Genomic DNA, 17,018 nt, shown 5'->3' with positions numbered 1-17,018 from the left:
TCGATTGGTTGCCTCTTGCACATGCCTGGGGAATTGAATACTTGACCAAAAATCAAACCCGTGACCCTTTGGTGAGTGGGCTGATGCTCTAACCACTCAGACATACCAGCAAGGGCTGCATTTTTTATAGTTCTCACTTCCAACTCTGTGAGATTGGGCAGTTGAATTCATATTTGGTCTCTTGTTCATTATTTTCTTTCTAATATATTTTTGTTGACCATATTATTTCCCATCAAGAAATAGGAATTATAATACTTGTCATCTTATATATAGAAACAGATTTGCAGCAGCTGTTAAAATTGGGATTTTTAAGTTTTCAGTAGTCATTTTTAATTGATTCTCCACTTATTACTTATTATATCTTTCAGTATTATAAACAGCTGCAGAAAGAATATATCAGTGATGATCATGATAGAAGTATCTCTATAACTGCACTGTCAGTTCAGATGTTTACTGTTCCTACTCTGGTATGTATTAATAATTTCTTTGCAATCTTTTTAAGTAAAACTTGTTTTGTTTTTTAAGAATTTTGCTTAGTGTTGATTCAAAACAATGTCAAAATCATTTTGTTGGGCTAATTTCATCTGGAAAATTGAATAATACTTAAGTGGTATCTGCATGTGAATAATATATTAATGGTATCCGAAGACAAGGTAACTTGTGAAGTGGGAATGATGGCACTACCTTTGTCTTAAAGTCCTGATCCGTGAATTCCAGAGCTTATTTCTCAGTTTTAAGAGTAACGTAGGAGCAATGCCTTTTCAATACCAATTTTTTTTTTGTTTTGCTTTTTTTGTTGTTGTTGTCCTTTAGTTATTGGGGTGAGTAAAGATAAAGCAGGTGCAGGGTATGACTACAGTATTGTGGGAGATATAGTGCTGCATAGAACTGGGAGGAGAGTAGAGGATTCTGCTTTCCTTTTGTGCTACTTTTTTTCCTATTTCTTTTGGACAGTTTGGCTAACTATACTTTCCCATTTCAAAGTCCAGCGAAAGGGATGGGAAGAGATAGTGGCTGGGAGTTAGGGGGATGTGCCATAATAAATAATAATGTGACAGAAGTTATGAAGTATATCTGTGATTGTTCTACTTTTGTTCATTGTATGATTGCCTATGGTAAGCATTATATAAATAATCTTAGTAATGGGTTTGGAGTGTCCAGACAGGTGTTTTCTAGTTATTGAGGAATAGGGAATTTTTTACTTTTAGAAAATAGCTTCTCAGAAATTGCTGTTCTGTGAGACAAAGGACTGTGTTTGATCTTCAGTAAACATATTAAAAATGACTTACTGACCAACCAAATAAGTTAATACTAAAGACAACATCTTGAAATATTCTGCAGGCTCGACATCTTATTGAAGAGCAGAATGTTATTTCTGTCATTACTGAAACTTTGCTAGAAGTTTTGCCTGAGTACTTGGATAGGAACAACAAATTCAACTTCCAGGGTTATAGCCAGGACAAATTGGGACGAGTATATGCTGTTATATGTGATCTAAAGTAAGTTGTTCGAGTCAAAAGGTGAAGGTACTTATTAAACACACTGCTTATTTGTTCTGTCTTGTAAATAAACCTCTGATGCTTTTGGTTATCTAAGATTCACTTATTATAATGAGAAGTAAAAAGAACCCTTACTGTCTCACGTCAATAAATGTTTTAAGTGAAGGCTTCTTATAGAGTTAAAACCAAATTAATAAAAAAGGGGCCTGTCACAGTAACTTAGGGTCAGTAAATGAATCTCCACTTAGTTCCACTTCTGTACTTTGGTTCTGTCCCTCTTGTATAGTCTCTTCGGGCATAGTTTCAGATGATTTAGTTGGTGTGAATTTTGTTTTAACTCCCGTTTTCATGCATGTAGCCAAGTTATTGATATTCATCAGTGGTTTCTTAAGTTTTTCTCCTTGAAGAAAGTGGAGAGTTTCTTTTTAAACTAAAATGGAAATCACATGATAAATCTTGGGATTATTGGACCTAAAAGGGAATTTATTTTAGTAATAAATGGTGAATATTATAAGGGTTGTAATATCAACTATTAAATAATTCATAAACTTCAAAAAATTCTTTTCTTTTAGAATCTATTAAGGTAAAATATATTTCATTTAGTTTGCTATTTAAAATGAAGGGCTCCATGACATAATTATTTCTAGTCCTGAGGGGGAAAAATCAAATTTTGTCCCCTTCTTCTAGTGACCATGTAGGGTACATTGTAGGGTATAGAGAGATGGAAACAAATAGACTTCCAAACCAACCTAGAAATAGTTGAATCTATTTTAAAAATACATTTGAAAGATTTCTGGAATTATGCCTTGGATCCTTGATGAGGAAAATGCTTCCAGACCTTTTCAAATTCCTCAATTTCTGAATATGATTATGACGTACAAATCTTTCTTTAAAGTTCAGTAAATTATTATGTTATTACATCTTCAATACAAGTCGAGACGGTGGAAGAATTCAGTAGTAAGTCACCATTTAGCTATTGTGATTCACAAATTCTGCATAAATTATATATTAGGCAAAACAAACAAAAAATATACAAAAACTCCAATGGAGTGCTTATAGTTATCAGTGTTAAATTAGTATATTCATCATTTTTTGGTCTACTGTACAGTAAAAATCTCTTTACTGTGGCTCTCACTGTGAAGTACTCTTGTAACTGAGTTATTTTTATATCCAGAGAAGAGATGCATTATCACATCATTGTCTCATCATATTTTATTTTATGGATCTCTGATTATAGTTATTCTTTATGATGAATAACTTAGAGTCATGACATCCCTGCATACCCATATGATAAAACTTTAAGAGATCCTGGTTTGGAAGGCAACTTTAAAGTTTTCCTACTCTTTTGATGCTTACAAGTTCTCTTCTACATCCTTACCTAAATAGTGATATCTCTGAATACAAGGAAAAGGGAAAGTGAACATATTTTGAGCACCTGTCCAGCAGATACTGTTCTAGGCTTCTCATGTAACTCACTCTCATGAGTGTCCTCTGTTCTTTTTTAAAAAATATATTTTTTTATTTCAGAGAGGAAGGGAGAGGGAGAGAGAATCATTGATCAGCCATCTCCTGCACGCCCCACACTGGGGACTGAGCCCACAACCGGGCATGTGCCCTGACCAGGAATTGAACCATGACCTCCTGGTTCATAGGTCATTGCTCAACTATTGAGCCACACCAGCCTAGCTTCTGTTCTTTTTTAGTAACTGTTATGTGCTAAGGAGCTTAACTTATTTCACCTTATTTTATTCTTGCAACATTCTCATAAGCTACGTGATTTAATTTTATTTTTAGATTATAATTATTTGCCTAAGGTCACAGAGCTAGTAAGTAGCAGACCTTGGATCTGAGCCCAGCACTGTTTTACCTATAATACTCAAATTCTTTTCACTTCATCATTTAGCCTCACAAAATAAATATCAATAAAACTTCTCTGAAAGTTAGCCTAAAACATCAATCAGATATACCCTTCATTTAACAAATAGCTATTGAATCCCATTTTCTCCGTCATTCTTAGTACAAATTTTGTAGTCATATCTTATTTTTACTCTTTCCCCATAGATTTATTTATTTGCCACTTCTTTCTGAACCCGGCTTTTAAATCAGAAATAACCACAAATATTTAATGTCTTTTAATTGTTTCTAGAATAAAGTCTAAATTCTTTCAGAATTTGTAGCTCTCCATAGTCTTACCATATGTGCTACTAATCTGACTGTAGTATTTAATGTTTGTTAGTACTAGTAGAAGCTCTGTTAAGTCTGCCTCAGAAAATTTTCATTCTCTCAAACCAGTGTATTCCACCCGTTGAGTAGCCCCTTCCAGCTGTTTACAAGTTCATTATTTTATATTGAACTCTGTCTTTTTGTAGCTTTCCTTCTGTAGTTCTATGTTTCCCTTTGTCCATTCAGAACTTCAATTCTCATTTAACTTGAAGATAGCAGGCATATCTGCCAAATCTTCACTGGTTGAGTTTCATTAGTTTCCTTAGCCATATTCATTTCATATTTAAAATTCCTTCTAAATTATTGTCCTTCTCTACTAAACCGGTTCTAGTTGAATGTATACCATTTAAGCTAGTTGTGAATAAATGAACACAGTACTCTGAGGTCTGCATAATAGAAGGAAAGGATTGTTATACTAGGATCATTTTATTTCATTTTACTTTTTATTGTTTTTGTGTTTTGCTTTTTTTGTTAATCCTCACCTGAGGATATTTTTCTATTGATTTTTAGAGAGAGTGGAAGGGAGGGGAAGAGACAAGAGAGAGAGAAACACAGGGCCCAGGGAGCGAGCCTGCAACTGAGGTTTGTGACCTTGACTGGAATTGAACCTGGGACTCTCCAGTCCTCGGGCTGAAGCTCTCTCCACTGAGCCAAACTGCCTAGGTCTATACCGCAGTCATTTTAAATAATAAACCTCTATTAATTTAGTTTCATTTCTCATTCACTCTCAGGGGGTATTTCGTGAGATACTTTGTGTCTCAGTTGCTAATCACTGTGAAAATGAAATGTAGAAAAGAGATGCAGTTGAACTTTGGTTCTATTAAGTAAATATTACTCTTTTGTTACTTTAACCCTGGGATGGAGAACCTTTGTTCTGCCAAGGGCCATTTGAATATCTATAACGTAATTCAAGGGCCATAAAAAATTATCAGCTTAAAAATTAGCCTGCTATATTTGGTCAGATATTTCATTAACTCACCCCTAATGCCTTGGCAGGGCCAGGCCACATGATTTTGAAGGCCTTGTAATAATGGCCCATGGGCCAGACATTCCTCACCCCTGCAACTTGTTCCTGTTTCTAAAAAGGATAGTAGACTCTCAAACCAAATCACCCTCTTACTCTCCCATCCTTCCCTTGCTTTTCTTCTTCTCCTTCCACTGCTTTTGCCACCTATTTTTATCTTCAGACTCCTTTTCTTTTCCTTTCCTTCATTATTCTTTTCACTCTTCTTATCCCTCACATCTTCTCTACTTGCTAGGTCTGCTAGGCATGAACTATGTGAGTTTACTAAAAACTAGAAATATAAATTCTCTAGAACAGTGCTTCTCAAATTTTAATATGAATACAAATCATTTGGGGAGCTTGTTAAAATGCAGAGTTTTGTTCACTAGGTCTGACTAGAGCCTACAAGTCTGCATTTCTAAAGAATACCCAGATAATGCTCATGCTTTTGTTTGTGTGCCATACTTTGAGTAGCAGTGCTCTGGTAAACAAGCACACTTTGATACCATTTGTTCACTGTAAGATCATAAACTTTAGTCTTTTTTACCTTTACAATGGCGGGGGGGGGGGGGGTTGCATCTGTAATACTCTCAACAATAAAGATTTTTGAAAAAATATATTTTATTGACTTTTTACAGAGAGAAAGGGAGAGGGATAGAGAGTTAGAAACATTGATGAGAGAGAAACATCAATCAGCTGCCTCCTGCACACCTCCTACTGGGGATGTGCCCGCAACCAAGGTACATGCCCTTGACTGGAATCGAACCTGGGACCCTTCAGTCCGCAGGCCGACGCTCTATCCACTGAGCCAAACCGGTTAGGACAACAATAAAGATTTTAAAAAAAGATTTAGAGCCCGGGCCAGTTTTTCTCAATGGTTAGAGTTGTGGGTTCAATTCCCTGTCCTGGTTGGAATGCAAGCAGGAGGCAACCAATTGATGTGTCTCTCATGTGGATGTTTCTCTCTCTCCCTCTCCCCCTGCCATCCACTGTCTCTAAAAAAAATCAATGGAAAAAATATCCTCACTCCTTGGGTGAGCCTGGAAGGAAAGAAGGAAGGAAGGAAGGAGGGAGGAAGGGAGGGAGGGAGGAAAGGAGGGAAGGAGGGAGGAAGGGAGGGAGGGAAGGAGGGAGGGAGGGAGGGAGGGAGGGAGGGAGATTTTGAAAGGTTATTAGTGTATGATTATATTTTTAACATATTAATGGATATCTAGAGAAAGGGAGAATTAAACTACAATTCTTACAATCTTTACAAAGTAAAAAAATATTTTTCCAATCTTTGTTGCCTTGTCTTTTATGTTCCTACTTTCCTTCCTTTGTATTTTATTTTGTTTTTAGTGCTTAACATTGTATTGCAGTGTCCACTATCCATATCTATTTCCCCAGTATACTAAGGACCTCAAGGACAGGTTGTCTTGGTCATGTTTATGTTCCCAATGTGTGATATTTAACAGGAATTGATTGGGATTGACTGAGTGCAAAATAATTTTTATAATTGCTAGATTCCTTTCTGAGAAGTCATTTCACAATAAACATTGTTTTCACTGGATATGAAACCAGTTCCAAATATCCTGACTCCCCCCCATCCCCAACTGTAGTGTATTTATTGTCTGAAATCAGGTCGTAGGAATAAATAGCTCTGGAGAACCAGTGCAGATGTTCACAAATCTCTAGTCATTATACACTCAGCAGCAACAACAAAGTTGTTAAATCCTCTTAGACCAAACTACTATATGTGTTGTGAATTTTCTGTAATTCTCATGACTGCATGTCTTTTGCGGGGAGGGGGAAAGTGTGTAATTTTAGTACAATAAGTATTTATTAGTTTACAAAATATTCTGAAGCCCTAACCGGTTTGGCTCAGTGGATAGAGCGTTGGCCCGCAGATTGAAGGGTCCCAGGTTCGATTCCAGTCAAGGGCATGTACCTTGGTTGCGGGCACATCCACAGTAGGAGGTGTGCAGGAGGCAGCTGAATTGATGTTTCTCTCTCATCAATGTTTCTAACTCTCTATCCCTCTCCCTTCCTCTCTGTAAAAAATCAATAAAATATATATTTTTAAAAATATTCTGAAATCATTTGTCTGTACAAACAGCGTGTATTCTACACACGCTGTTTTGACATGCATTTTGAGGCTGAAGGCAATTTTTACTTGCCTTTGGGTGAAGGGTATAAACAATCCTAAAAAATCTGTACTATAGTTATCCAACTGTGATAAGGTAAGTTGCTTCTGGGTTCATTTAATCAGAACTACCTTTTGAGTGGAGAAGTCAGGCTTAGCTTTGACATCTGTCTCTTCTGGAGCATTCACATATTGCTGGGATAATTCTAGCTCTGCCCAGAGCTTTTAATTATAAGAAATTATAATACATAATTTTGATGAATCAATATTGTTTATAACCGAGTACCTTAAACTATCTCAAAATATGGAAGTGAAATATTTCTTTGTCTCTTAATATTGTAGGTACATCCTAATCAGCAAGCCCACCATCTGGACAGAAAGATTAAAAATGCAATTCCTTAAAGGTTTTCGATCTTTTCTGAAGATTCTTACCTGTATGCAGGTATGGTACAGTTCTGTACACCAGTAAGATAAAGTTATTTTTTAAAATTTAACCTGTGCCCTAACTGGTTTGGCTCAGTGAATAGAGCGTCAGCCTGTGGACTGAAAGGTCCCAGGTTCCATTCCGGTCAAGTGCATGTACCTTGGTTGAGGGCACATCCCCAGTGGGAGGTGTGCAGGAGGCAGCTGATTGATGTTTCTCTTTCTCTCTCATCGATGTTTCTAACTCTCTATCCCTCTCCCTTCCTCTCTGTAAAAAAATCAATAAAAATATATTTAAAAAAAAATTTAACCTGAGTCTTTAATATTTCTTAGCAAATTTTGGTTTTTATATCAGGAAGAATATATCTAGCAAACTAGAAATAAAATGCAAACACTGCCTCACTGATCCTGCCTTATGTGATACTGTAATAAGCACTTTACACGAATTATCTCTTTGAACCTCATAGCAATCTTATGAAGTAGTTACTATTATTACCTCCCTTTTTATAGATAAGGGAATTGAAGCTTAGAAATAATTTTATCAGGGTCACACAGCTAGAAAGTGACCGAGCTGAGAACTGAATCTATGCATTCTGACCTCGTATAACAGCCATGTCAAAAAGCTATGCACATGTGGTGCTGGCCGGTGTCGCTCACTATTTAGAGCAGCGGTTCTCAACCTGGGGGTCGCGACCCCTTTGGAGGTCGAACAACCCTTTCACAGGGGTCGCCTAAGACCATCGGAAAACACTATATAATTACATATTGTTTTTGTGATTAATCACTATGCTTTAATTACGTTCAGTTTGTAACAATGAAAATACATCCTGCATATCAGATATTTACATTACGATTCATAACAGTAGCAAAATTACAGTTATGAAGTAGCAATGAAAATAATTTTATGGTTGGGTGTCCTCACCACAACATGAGGAACTGTATTAAAAGGTCGGGGCATTAGGAAGGTTGAGAACCACTGGTTTAGAGCATCAGCCTGCCCACCAAAAGGTTGCAGGTTCAGTTCCTGGTCAAGGGCCCCGTGTGTCTTTCTCACATCAGTGTTTCTCTCTCTCTCTTCCTCCTCCCTCACCCACCCTCCCTTTCACTATCTGTGTAAGTCAATGGTAAAAATATTCTCAGGTAAGGATTAACAACAACAACAAAAAGCTACGCATACTAGTATATGAATATGAATCCTGATAATTCTATGTTTTGCTAGTAGAGGAGTGAAAAAGAGGGCATATATCTATCTATCTATACACACACACATATATATATATATGTTAATCACTTTTTTTTTTTGCAGGGAATGGAAGAAATTAGAAGACAGGTTGGACAACATATAGAAGTGGATCCTGACTGGGAGGCTGCCATTGCCATACAGATGCAATTGAAGAATATTTTACTCATGTTCCAAGAGTGGTGTGCTTGTGATGTAAGTAAAATTGTTAGTAGGAGCAGTGTCTTTTTAAGTGCTCTAGTGCTTATTATAGTTTAGTTTTATATTGCAACGTCCTTGATGTAAAGTTTATTTAAGTAGTTTCTTATATATTTGATTCTGTCTTATTAAAATTTATGAAGAAAATTCAGTTTTTCACACTTAATTAGAAAGTGTTCTCCATGGTAGTTTAATTTACCTTAGAAATAGTAAGTGTTTTTAAAAAATACAACATACATTTATTTATGTATGTATTTATTTCCTTGGACATGAATATAAATAATATGGAAATTGGGACCACATAACACAGACTTTTAAATATTCCAACAATGGAGAGGGATGGCTATTCATTCAATTAAGTGCTTTATTACATGTGTTAAACCAGTAAGAAAATTAATTTCAAAATATAGGACTAATAAATTTCCTTAAGTAATAATTTTAGACCATAACCCTCTTTTAGATCATAACCCTACCACAGATTCTGTTTTGGAAGTAAGAGCTTACTTATTTTCTGTTCTGAGAAAATTGACACCTGAGTCAAATTCTTTCATTTTCTTCAGTTTCTATCTCTCACCACAGTCTGTTCACCAACTAAGTTTGTATTTTCACTATTGGTCTCTTTCTTTTCATCACTTTCTAAAACTAATGTCTCTACCAAGGCTCTTTGTCCCAACCTATATTAGTTCTTTCTGGAGTTTGATTCCTTAGTTGTCTCCTCTGGTATTTCCCACTCTTTCATTCATTTGCCTGTAAACGCATATCCTTAAAAACAACAAGAATAAAAGTTCCCTTACTTGTCTTTGCTACCTCTGTAAACTATATTCTTGCTCTCTTTTTTCCTTTTCTGCTCCACCACCAGCAGTTAGTGATAGACACAAAAGACCTTAATCCAGCACAACAGCTTTTTAAAAAATATATATTTTTATTGATTTTGGGGAGGAAGGGAGAGGGAGAGAGAGACAGAAACATCAATAATGGAGAGAATCATTAATCAGCTCCCTCCTGCATGCCCCCACTGGGGATCGAGTCTGTAACCCAAGAATGTGCCCTTGACTGGAATCAAACCCAGGATCCTTCAATCCACAGGCTGATGCTCTATCCACTGGGTCAAACTGGCTAGGGCCAGCACAGTAGCTTTATAGAACAAAGACAGGAAATATTGTTCAGCAACTAGTCACAGAACATATTTTTGGCTCCTCTCAGTTTTATGAAGGGCATGCATAATTCTTGGAGATGAGGTCAAAATGTCTGTTGTTTATCTTGACATCTGTCAAGCCTTCTGAAGTCATTTATGTCTACTAGTAGAGGCCCGGTGCAGGAAATTCGTGCACTCGGGAGGGGAGTTCCTCAGCCTTGCCTGTGCCCTCTCACAGTGAGGGAGCCCCGCGATCAATCTCCCCAAAGAGGTAGGCCCCGCCCACCTATCCAGGGCTCCTCAATGGATTGCCCCAAAGAGGTAGGCCGGAGCCAGGGGTTCCGCCTCTGTGCCATGTGGAACTGCCGGGACCTGCCTCCACAGCTCTGTGTGGAGCTGCCGGGATCCCCGGCATCACCATGCAGAGCAGCTGGGACCCGCCTGCACAACGTGCACGCAGCATCAAGTCCCTGTCCACCTGCGAGTGCCTCACCATGCAGGCAGCCCCGCCCACCCGCATGCACCTGCTGCACACACAGCCTCCTGATGATGGATTATTACGGTGTGAGGGCATCATGGCGTGAGGGCCTGATGACCACATAGGCTTTTATTAGTATAGACTAGAGGCCTGGTGCACAAAATTCGTGCACAGGGTGGGGGTGTCCCTCAGCCAGGCCTGCACCCTCTCCAATCTGGGACCCCTCGGGGGATGTCTGACTGCTGGTTTCGGCCCAATCCCTCCTGGCAGTCAGACATTCCTCTCACAATCTGGGACTGCTGGCTCCTAACCACTTGCCTGCCTGCCTGCCTGATTACCCCTAACTGCTTCTACCTGCCAGCCTGATCGCCCCCTAACTGCTCCCCTGCTGGCCTGATTGATGCCTAACTGCTCCCCTGTTGGCCCAGTCGCCCCCAACTGCCCTCTCCTGCTGGCTCCCAACTGCCCTCCCCTGCCGGCCTGGTTGCCCCCAACTTCCTTTCCCTGCCGCCCCAATCACCCCCAACTGCCCTCCTCTGCTGGCCTGTTCACCCCCAGCTTCCCTCCCTGCCAGCCATCTTGTGGTGGCCATCTTGTGATGATGTGAGGGCATCACGTGAGGGCACGAGGACCACCTAGGCTTTTATTAGTATAGATTGTTGCTCTTTAGAGTCTGGCTTCTGCCCTCACCAAATGACAGGAATTGCTTTTTGAAAAATTTCAAAGGATCTTTTTAAGTAACCAAATTCAGAGGTCTTCTCTAAGGCCCCATCTTCGTTAAAATATCTATAGCATCGTTTCCTGTTGAGTACCTTAACCTTTTTGAAACGTTCTTTCCCTCTAATTTTCACAAATCTACATTATCCAATATTTCTATTGACTGCCCATTTAAATGAGACCTTTCCCAATAGTCTCTTTTTATTTCTACCACCACAATTAAAACTTCATATAAATGACTCTTTCAAGCTATAATATCATTTCTGTTTGTGTGTTAGACATTCCTGCTTAGATCTTACACTTATTTCAAATTCAGAATATAATGAATTGAGCCCTGGCCAGCTTGGTTCAATGGATAGAGCATCGGCCTGTGGACTGAAGGGTCCACAGGTTTGATTCCGGTCAAGGGCGTGTGCCTGGGTTGAGGGCTCGATCCCCAGTGGGGGGTGTGCAGGAGGCAGCCAATTAATAATTATCTCTCATAATTGATGTTTCTATCTCTCTCTCCCTCTCCCGTCCTCTCTGAAATCATTTAAAAGAAAAAAGAATATAATAAATTGATTTGTCATCATTTCCTTCTACTTACAACTTGCATGTTCTCTTCTTGACTGCTCTTGTTCCATTAATGACACTATGATTCATACATTCATCCATATGGGAAATCTCAAGAGCTACTGCATTCTCTGTGTTAAATTGTTAACAGATATTTTTGATGGTAAAAAAAAGTTCTGTGCGCCCTAGCTGGTTTGGCTTAGTGGATAAAGTGTTGGGCTTCAGACTGAAGGTTCCCGGGTTTGATTCCATCCAAGGGCACATGCCCGGTGGGCTCGATGCCCGGGTTGTGGGCTCGATCCCCAGTAAGGGGTGTGCAGGAGGCAGCCAATCAATGATTCTCTCTCATCCTCGATGTTTCTGTCTTCTCTCCCTCTCCCTTCCTCTCTGAAATCTATAAAAAACATATTTTTTTAAAAATTATATTTAAAGAATAAAAGCTCTATGCTCACATAAGATTGGGAAATGCTAGGTTGAACAAATTCAAACAGGAATTTTTAAGCCACTGAACTTTTTAAACTTTTTTTTAAATTTATTGATTTTAAAGAGACAGAAAGAGATCTATTTGTTGTTCCACTTATTTATGCATTCATTGGTTGATTTTTTTAAAAAGAATATTGATTTTTATTTATTTTTTTTATATATTTTATTGATTTTTTACAGAGAGGAAGGGAGAGAGATAGAGAGTTAGAAACATCAATGAGAGAGAAACATCGATCAGCTGCCTCCTGCACATCTCCTACTGGGGATGTGCCCGCAACCCAGGTACATGCCCCTGACCGGAATCGAACCTGGGACCCTTCAGTCCGCAAGCCGACGCTCTATCCACTGAGCCAAACCGGTTTCGGCGAAAGAATATTGATTTTTAGAAAGAGGAGGAGAGAGAGAGAACATTCATGTGGGAGTACAACATAAATCTGCTGCCTCCTGCACACCCCTTACTGGGGATTGAGCCTGCAACCCTGGCATGTGCCCTTGACTGAGAATCAAACCTCCTGGTGCACAGGATAATGCCCAACCAACTGAGTCATACCGGCCAGGATCATTGATTGATTCTTGTATGTGCCCTCACCAGTGATTAGACCCACAATCTTGTTTTATTGGGATGATGCTCTAACCAACTGAGCTACCCAGCCAGGGCCTGAACTTCTCAAACTCTTTAATTAATGTGCTAATTTCTAAGAGGGATAGTCCCAAAATTTATTTGATAATAGTATTCCTTTTTGAAGATAAAATCAGTTTGAGAAGCACTATCTTAAAAAGCGGCCTTTTGGGACATGTGCAGGAAGCAACCAATCAATGTGTCTCTCACATCGATGTTTCTCTCTCTGTCTCTCTCTTTCCTTTCCACTCTCTAAAAATCAGTGGAAAAATATAGTCGGTTAAGGATTAACAACAACAAAGAAGTGATAATCCTAACATTTATTTTGGGTTCTTTTTTTGCCCTGACTACTCCCACTCTAGTTGAGACCTTTTATCACCTTACACTTAGACTTTGTAGTAATCTTCCTACTGGTTTCGTTGGTTCCTAACATTACTCTCTACTCTATTGACACCCATTAATTCTTGAAGCAGTGAGTTGTCTATATTATTATACTTCAGATACCATCAATGTATTCACATGCCAATGCCAAGGCATATTTCCACTTTAATTGCTCATTAATTCCATCCACAAAACCTTGGATTTTTCTAGTTTTTATTCCTTTCTATTGCCTGAACAGGAGGTGTATTCTCCGTTATTTCTCTTTGCTTATTCTGTATCTCTGCTTACAATGCCATCATTTTCTCATCTTTTCTCCATATTTATATTCTGCTTATTCTTTAGACCCCACTCAAAAATTGCTTTCACACTATGTCTTCCCAGTTGTTTGTGATGCTTTTCCCCCCTCTTAGTGGAATAGTTTCTATCATTTACATGGTACTTACTAGTACAATTTTTCACTTTGTGTGTGTGTATACAGGCATGTGCCTCTCTCTTTCTTATATTTCCTACTGGTTTACAGATCCTGTGGAGGTAGCCCTAGTAATACATAGAACAATTTTGCGCATGTACTTAGCAAATATTTATTGAATAATGTGGTAAAGTAGATCATTTGTCATTTTATTTCCATTTTTCTTCTAGGAAGAACTCTTACTAGTGGCTTATAAAGAATGTCACAAAGCTGTGATGAGGTGTAGTACAAGTTTTATGTCTAGTAGCAAGACAGTAGTACAATTGTGTGGTCACACTTTGGAAACTAAGTCCTACAGAGTATCTGAAGATCTCGTAAGCATACATCTTCCACTCTCAAGGACTCTTGCTGGTGAGTGTTAGTTTTTTGCTTTGTTTCTATTAGCTATGTTTCCTAGATATTCAGAGGACTAGAATCATATCTATTTTTGTTCTATGCTAAGTATGTATAGGCATACTCAGATCAGATACTGCAATTAAGATCTGTCACTGTCCTTCAAAGAGCTGTCACTAAACATCTAAGATGCTTGTTTTCCTAGGCCTTCTGTCATCTTGGTCAGCAAATGGATCTTACAGTACACACTTAAAGACTAACTTGATAACTCATCTCCCGCCAAAATCTCAATATAGTAAAATCTTGTTGCTGGTTTTTAATCTCTTTTCTGCCAAATTGCACAAGTGTTGTTGGTGTCACTGTTTCTTTCACCACCAAAAGAAAGATCATAGATTTCCTTTATTCATTCTTTGATTTGCATTTCCATGTAAACTAGCCCTGTCAGGGTTGTTGTTGTTGTTGTTTTAAACTTTATAGAAGTGTATATATTTTAACTGTGCTAAAATATACATAATATAAAATTTACCATTTTAACTGTTTAGTTCTGTGGCATTAAGTACATTGTTTTGTGCAGCATCACCAATTTCCATCTCCAGAATATTTTTCATCTTCCCAAACTCAAATTCTGTACCCATTCAACTTAACTCCTCATTTCCCACTCCCTGCATTTCCTGGCAACCACTATTCTACTTTCTGTCTCTGTAACTTTATTATTATAGGTACCTCATATGAGTGCAATCATACACATCTCCTTTTATAACTGACTTATTGCACTTAGCATAATGTCCTCAAAGTTCATCTATGTGGTAGCATGTATCAGAATTTTCTTCCTTTCTGAAGCTGAATAATATTCTATAATATGTATATGTCACATTTTGTTTATCTATTCATCAATGGATGCTTCATGTTGTTTCCACCTTTTGGCTATTGTGAATACTGTTGGTATGAACATGAGTGTACAAATATCTCTTTGAGTCCTGTTTTCAATTTTTTGGGATATATACCTATAAGTAGAATTGTTGGATTTTAAGGTAATTCTCCTCTTTAATTTTTTTGAAGAATTGCCATACTGTTTTTCATGGCAGCTACATCATTTTATATTCCTACTAGAAGCCCGATGCACGAAATTCATGCACTTGGGGGGGGGGTCCCTCAGCCTGGCCTGCGCTCTCTTGCAGTCCAGGAGCCCTCGGGGAGCCTGGCTCAGGGCTTCTGGCTAAGCGGCGCTCCCCCTGTGGGAGTACACTGACCACCAGGGGACAGCTTCTGCATTGAGTGTCTGCCTCCTAGTGGTCAGTGCATGTCATAGTGATGGTCATTCCGCCATTCAGTCAATTTGCATGTGACCCTTTTATTATATAGGATGAGCAATGCACAAGGATTCCAGCTTCTCCACATCCTCATCAACACTTACTTTCTTTTTGTTTTTTTTTAATAGCCATCCTAGTGATTGTGAAATATCTCATGTGGCTTTGATTTGCATTTCTCTAGTGATTTGTGATACTGGGTATCTTTTTCTATGCTTATTGGCCATGTGTATATCTTTGGAGAAATGTCTATTCAAGTCATTTTTAAAAAGTATGTTTTTATTGACTTCAGAGAGAGGAAGGGAGAGGGAGAGAGAGAGACAGAAACAACAATGATATGAGAGAATCATTGATCGGCTGCCTCCTGCACACCCCCTATAGGGATCGAGCCCACAAACCAGGCATGTGCCCCAACCTGGAGTCCAACCGTGACCACCTGGTTCATGGGTCGATGCTCAACCACTGAACCACACCAGCCAGGCATTAATCAGATCTTTTGTTTTTGGGTTGTTGGAGTTCTTATATATATTCCGTATGTTAACTGCTTATTAGATGCATGATTTGTAAATATTTTCTCCCATTCTATGGGTTGCCTTTTCTCTATGTTGATAGTGTCCTTTGATGCACAAAAGGTTTTAATTTTGATATAGTCTATAATTTATTTTTCTTTTGGTTACCTGTGCTTTTGGTGTCATAGTTAAGAAATTATTGCCGAATCCAATGTCTTGGAGCCTTTTATCTATGTTTTATTCTAAGAGTTTTATAATTTTAACTCCTGAGTTTAGGTCGTTGACCCACTTTTAGTTATTTTTGGTATGCTGTGTAATGGACATGTCATTTTATGTCACTTCTATTTTTATAAAAAAAGACAGATCTAAGTTGTTTCTTTCGATGCTTGGTTAAGTGAAAAATAAGCATGTCTTTATAAACAACATATTATTTTTATATAATGTATAAGCATACCTTGCACAGTGTAGGAACTTAAATATATTAGTAATACTTTCAGAATTAGAAATCAAAAGTTTATATTTTGAGGTGTCATTTTTAAACTCAATAAATGGTATTTTTAAATTTCACAAATTTCCAAATTTGATGAGTTGATTAAGAATCAAACTTAATTGGATTTATTACTTTTTAATTTTTCTCCTTTTATTTTTTAACCATTAGGTCTTCATGTGCGTTTAAGCAGGCTGGGCGGTGTTCCAAGACTGCATGAATTTGTGCCTTTTGTAAGTGCCTATATGGAGTGTTGACTGGCTTATATCCTATTTTAAATATCTTTTGGTGGATGAGTGGGAAGAAATATTTTGAAACCCACATGAATAATTCCCATTTAGTAATTTTAAATCTATATGTAGTACATTGAAATCTGAATCATAGGGATTCAGTCATCTAATTCAAGCCCTTTTATCTTACTGATAAGAATACTGAAGAATATATATATTGCCATAACTGTGAGACACATCCAAGCCTTCTGAGAAATAATGAAATTGACCTCACTTTGTTTCAGGAGGACTTTCAAGTAGAGGCACTAGTAGAATTTCCTTTGCGTTGTCTGGTATTAGTTGCCCAGGTTGTTGCTGAGATGTGGCGAAGAAATGGGCTCTCTCTCATTAGCCAGGTATGGTAAGGCCAATTATTCACATTTATGAATGTGTTCATTTTCTAATTTAAAAAAAAATATCAGTTTACCTTGTGTCCCTGGATTTTGCTGAGTATTTGCTTTCTGTTTTCTTATATAGTCAGAAATGAAAGTTCTAGTGACCATGTAGACATTTCTACTTTTATCCTATTGAGTGGCTAGATTAGGTGACAGCCAGTAGTACCACCAGAAAC

At 38.0% G+C, this 17,018-nt stretch overlaps 1 protein-coding gene across 6 annotated transcripts in view; it reads left to right on the top strand.

Moving 5' to 3' along the window:
* The window catches only part of UBR1 (ubiquitin protein ligase E3 component n-recognin 1), a 143,504-nt gene that overhangs the window by 44,934 nt on the left and 81,552 nt on the right, over positions 1 to 17,018 (top strand). For all 6 annotated transcript variants that reach the window (XR_004966038.1, XM_036299006.1, XM_036299002.1 and 3 more), the window contains 7 exons: positions 369 to 467; positions 1,342 to 1,499; positions 7,190 to 7,289; positions 8,577 to 8,705; positions 13,713 to 13,893; positions 16,350 to 16,411; positions 16,693 to 16,803. Coding sequence is in view for 5 of the 6 variants with exons in the window: in XM_036299006.1 (XP_036154899.1) it covers positions 369 to 467; positions 1,342 to 1,499; positions 7,190 to 7,289; positions 8,577 to 8,705; positions 13,713 to 13,893; positions 16,350 to 16,411; positions 16,693 to 16,803 (840 nt within the window). In the remaining variant the exon portion in view is untranslated. The remainder of the gene's footprint in view (positions 1 to 368; positions 468 to 1,341; positions 1,500 to 7,189; positions 7,290 to 8,576; positions 8,706 to 13,712; positions 13,894 to 16,349; positions 16,412 to 16,692; positions 16,804 to 17,018) is intronic.

The sequence above is a fragment of the Myotis myotis genome, unplaced genomic scaffold (genome assembly GCF_014108235.1).
Source record: "Myotis myotis isolate mMyoMyo1 unplaced genomic scaffold, mMyoMyo1.p scaffold_m19_p_1, whole genome shotgun sequence".
Lineage (NCBI taxonomy): Eukaryota > Metazoa > Chordata > Mammalia > Chiroptera > Vespertilionidae > Myotis > Myotis myotis.
This window is presented reverse-complemented; position numbering and strand designations above follow the sequence as displayed.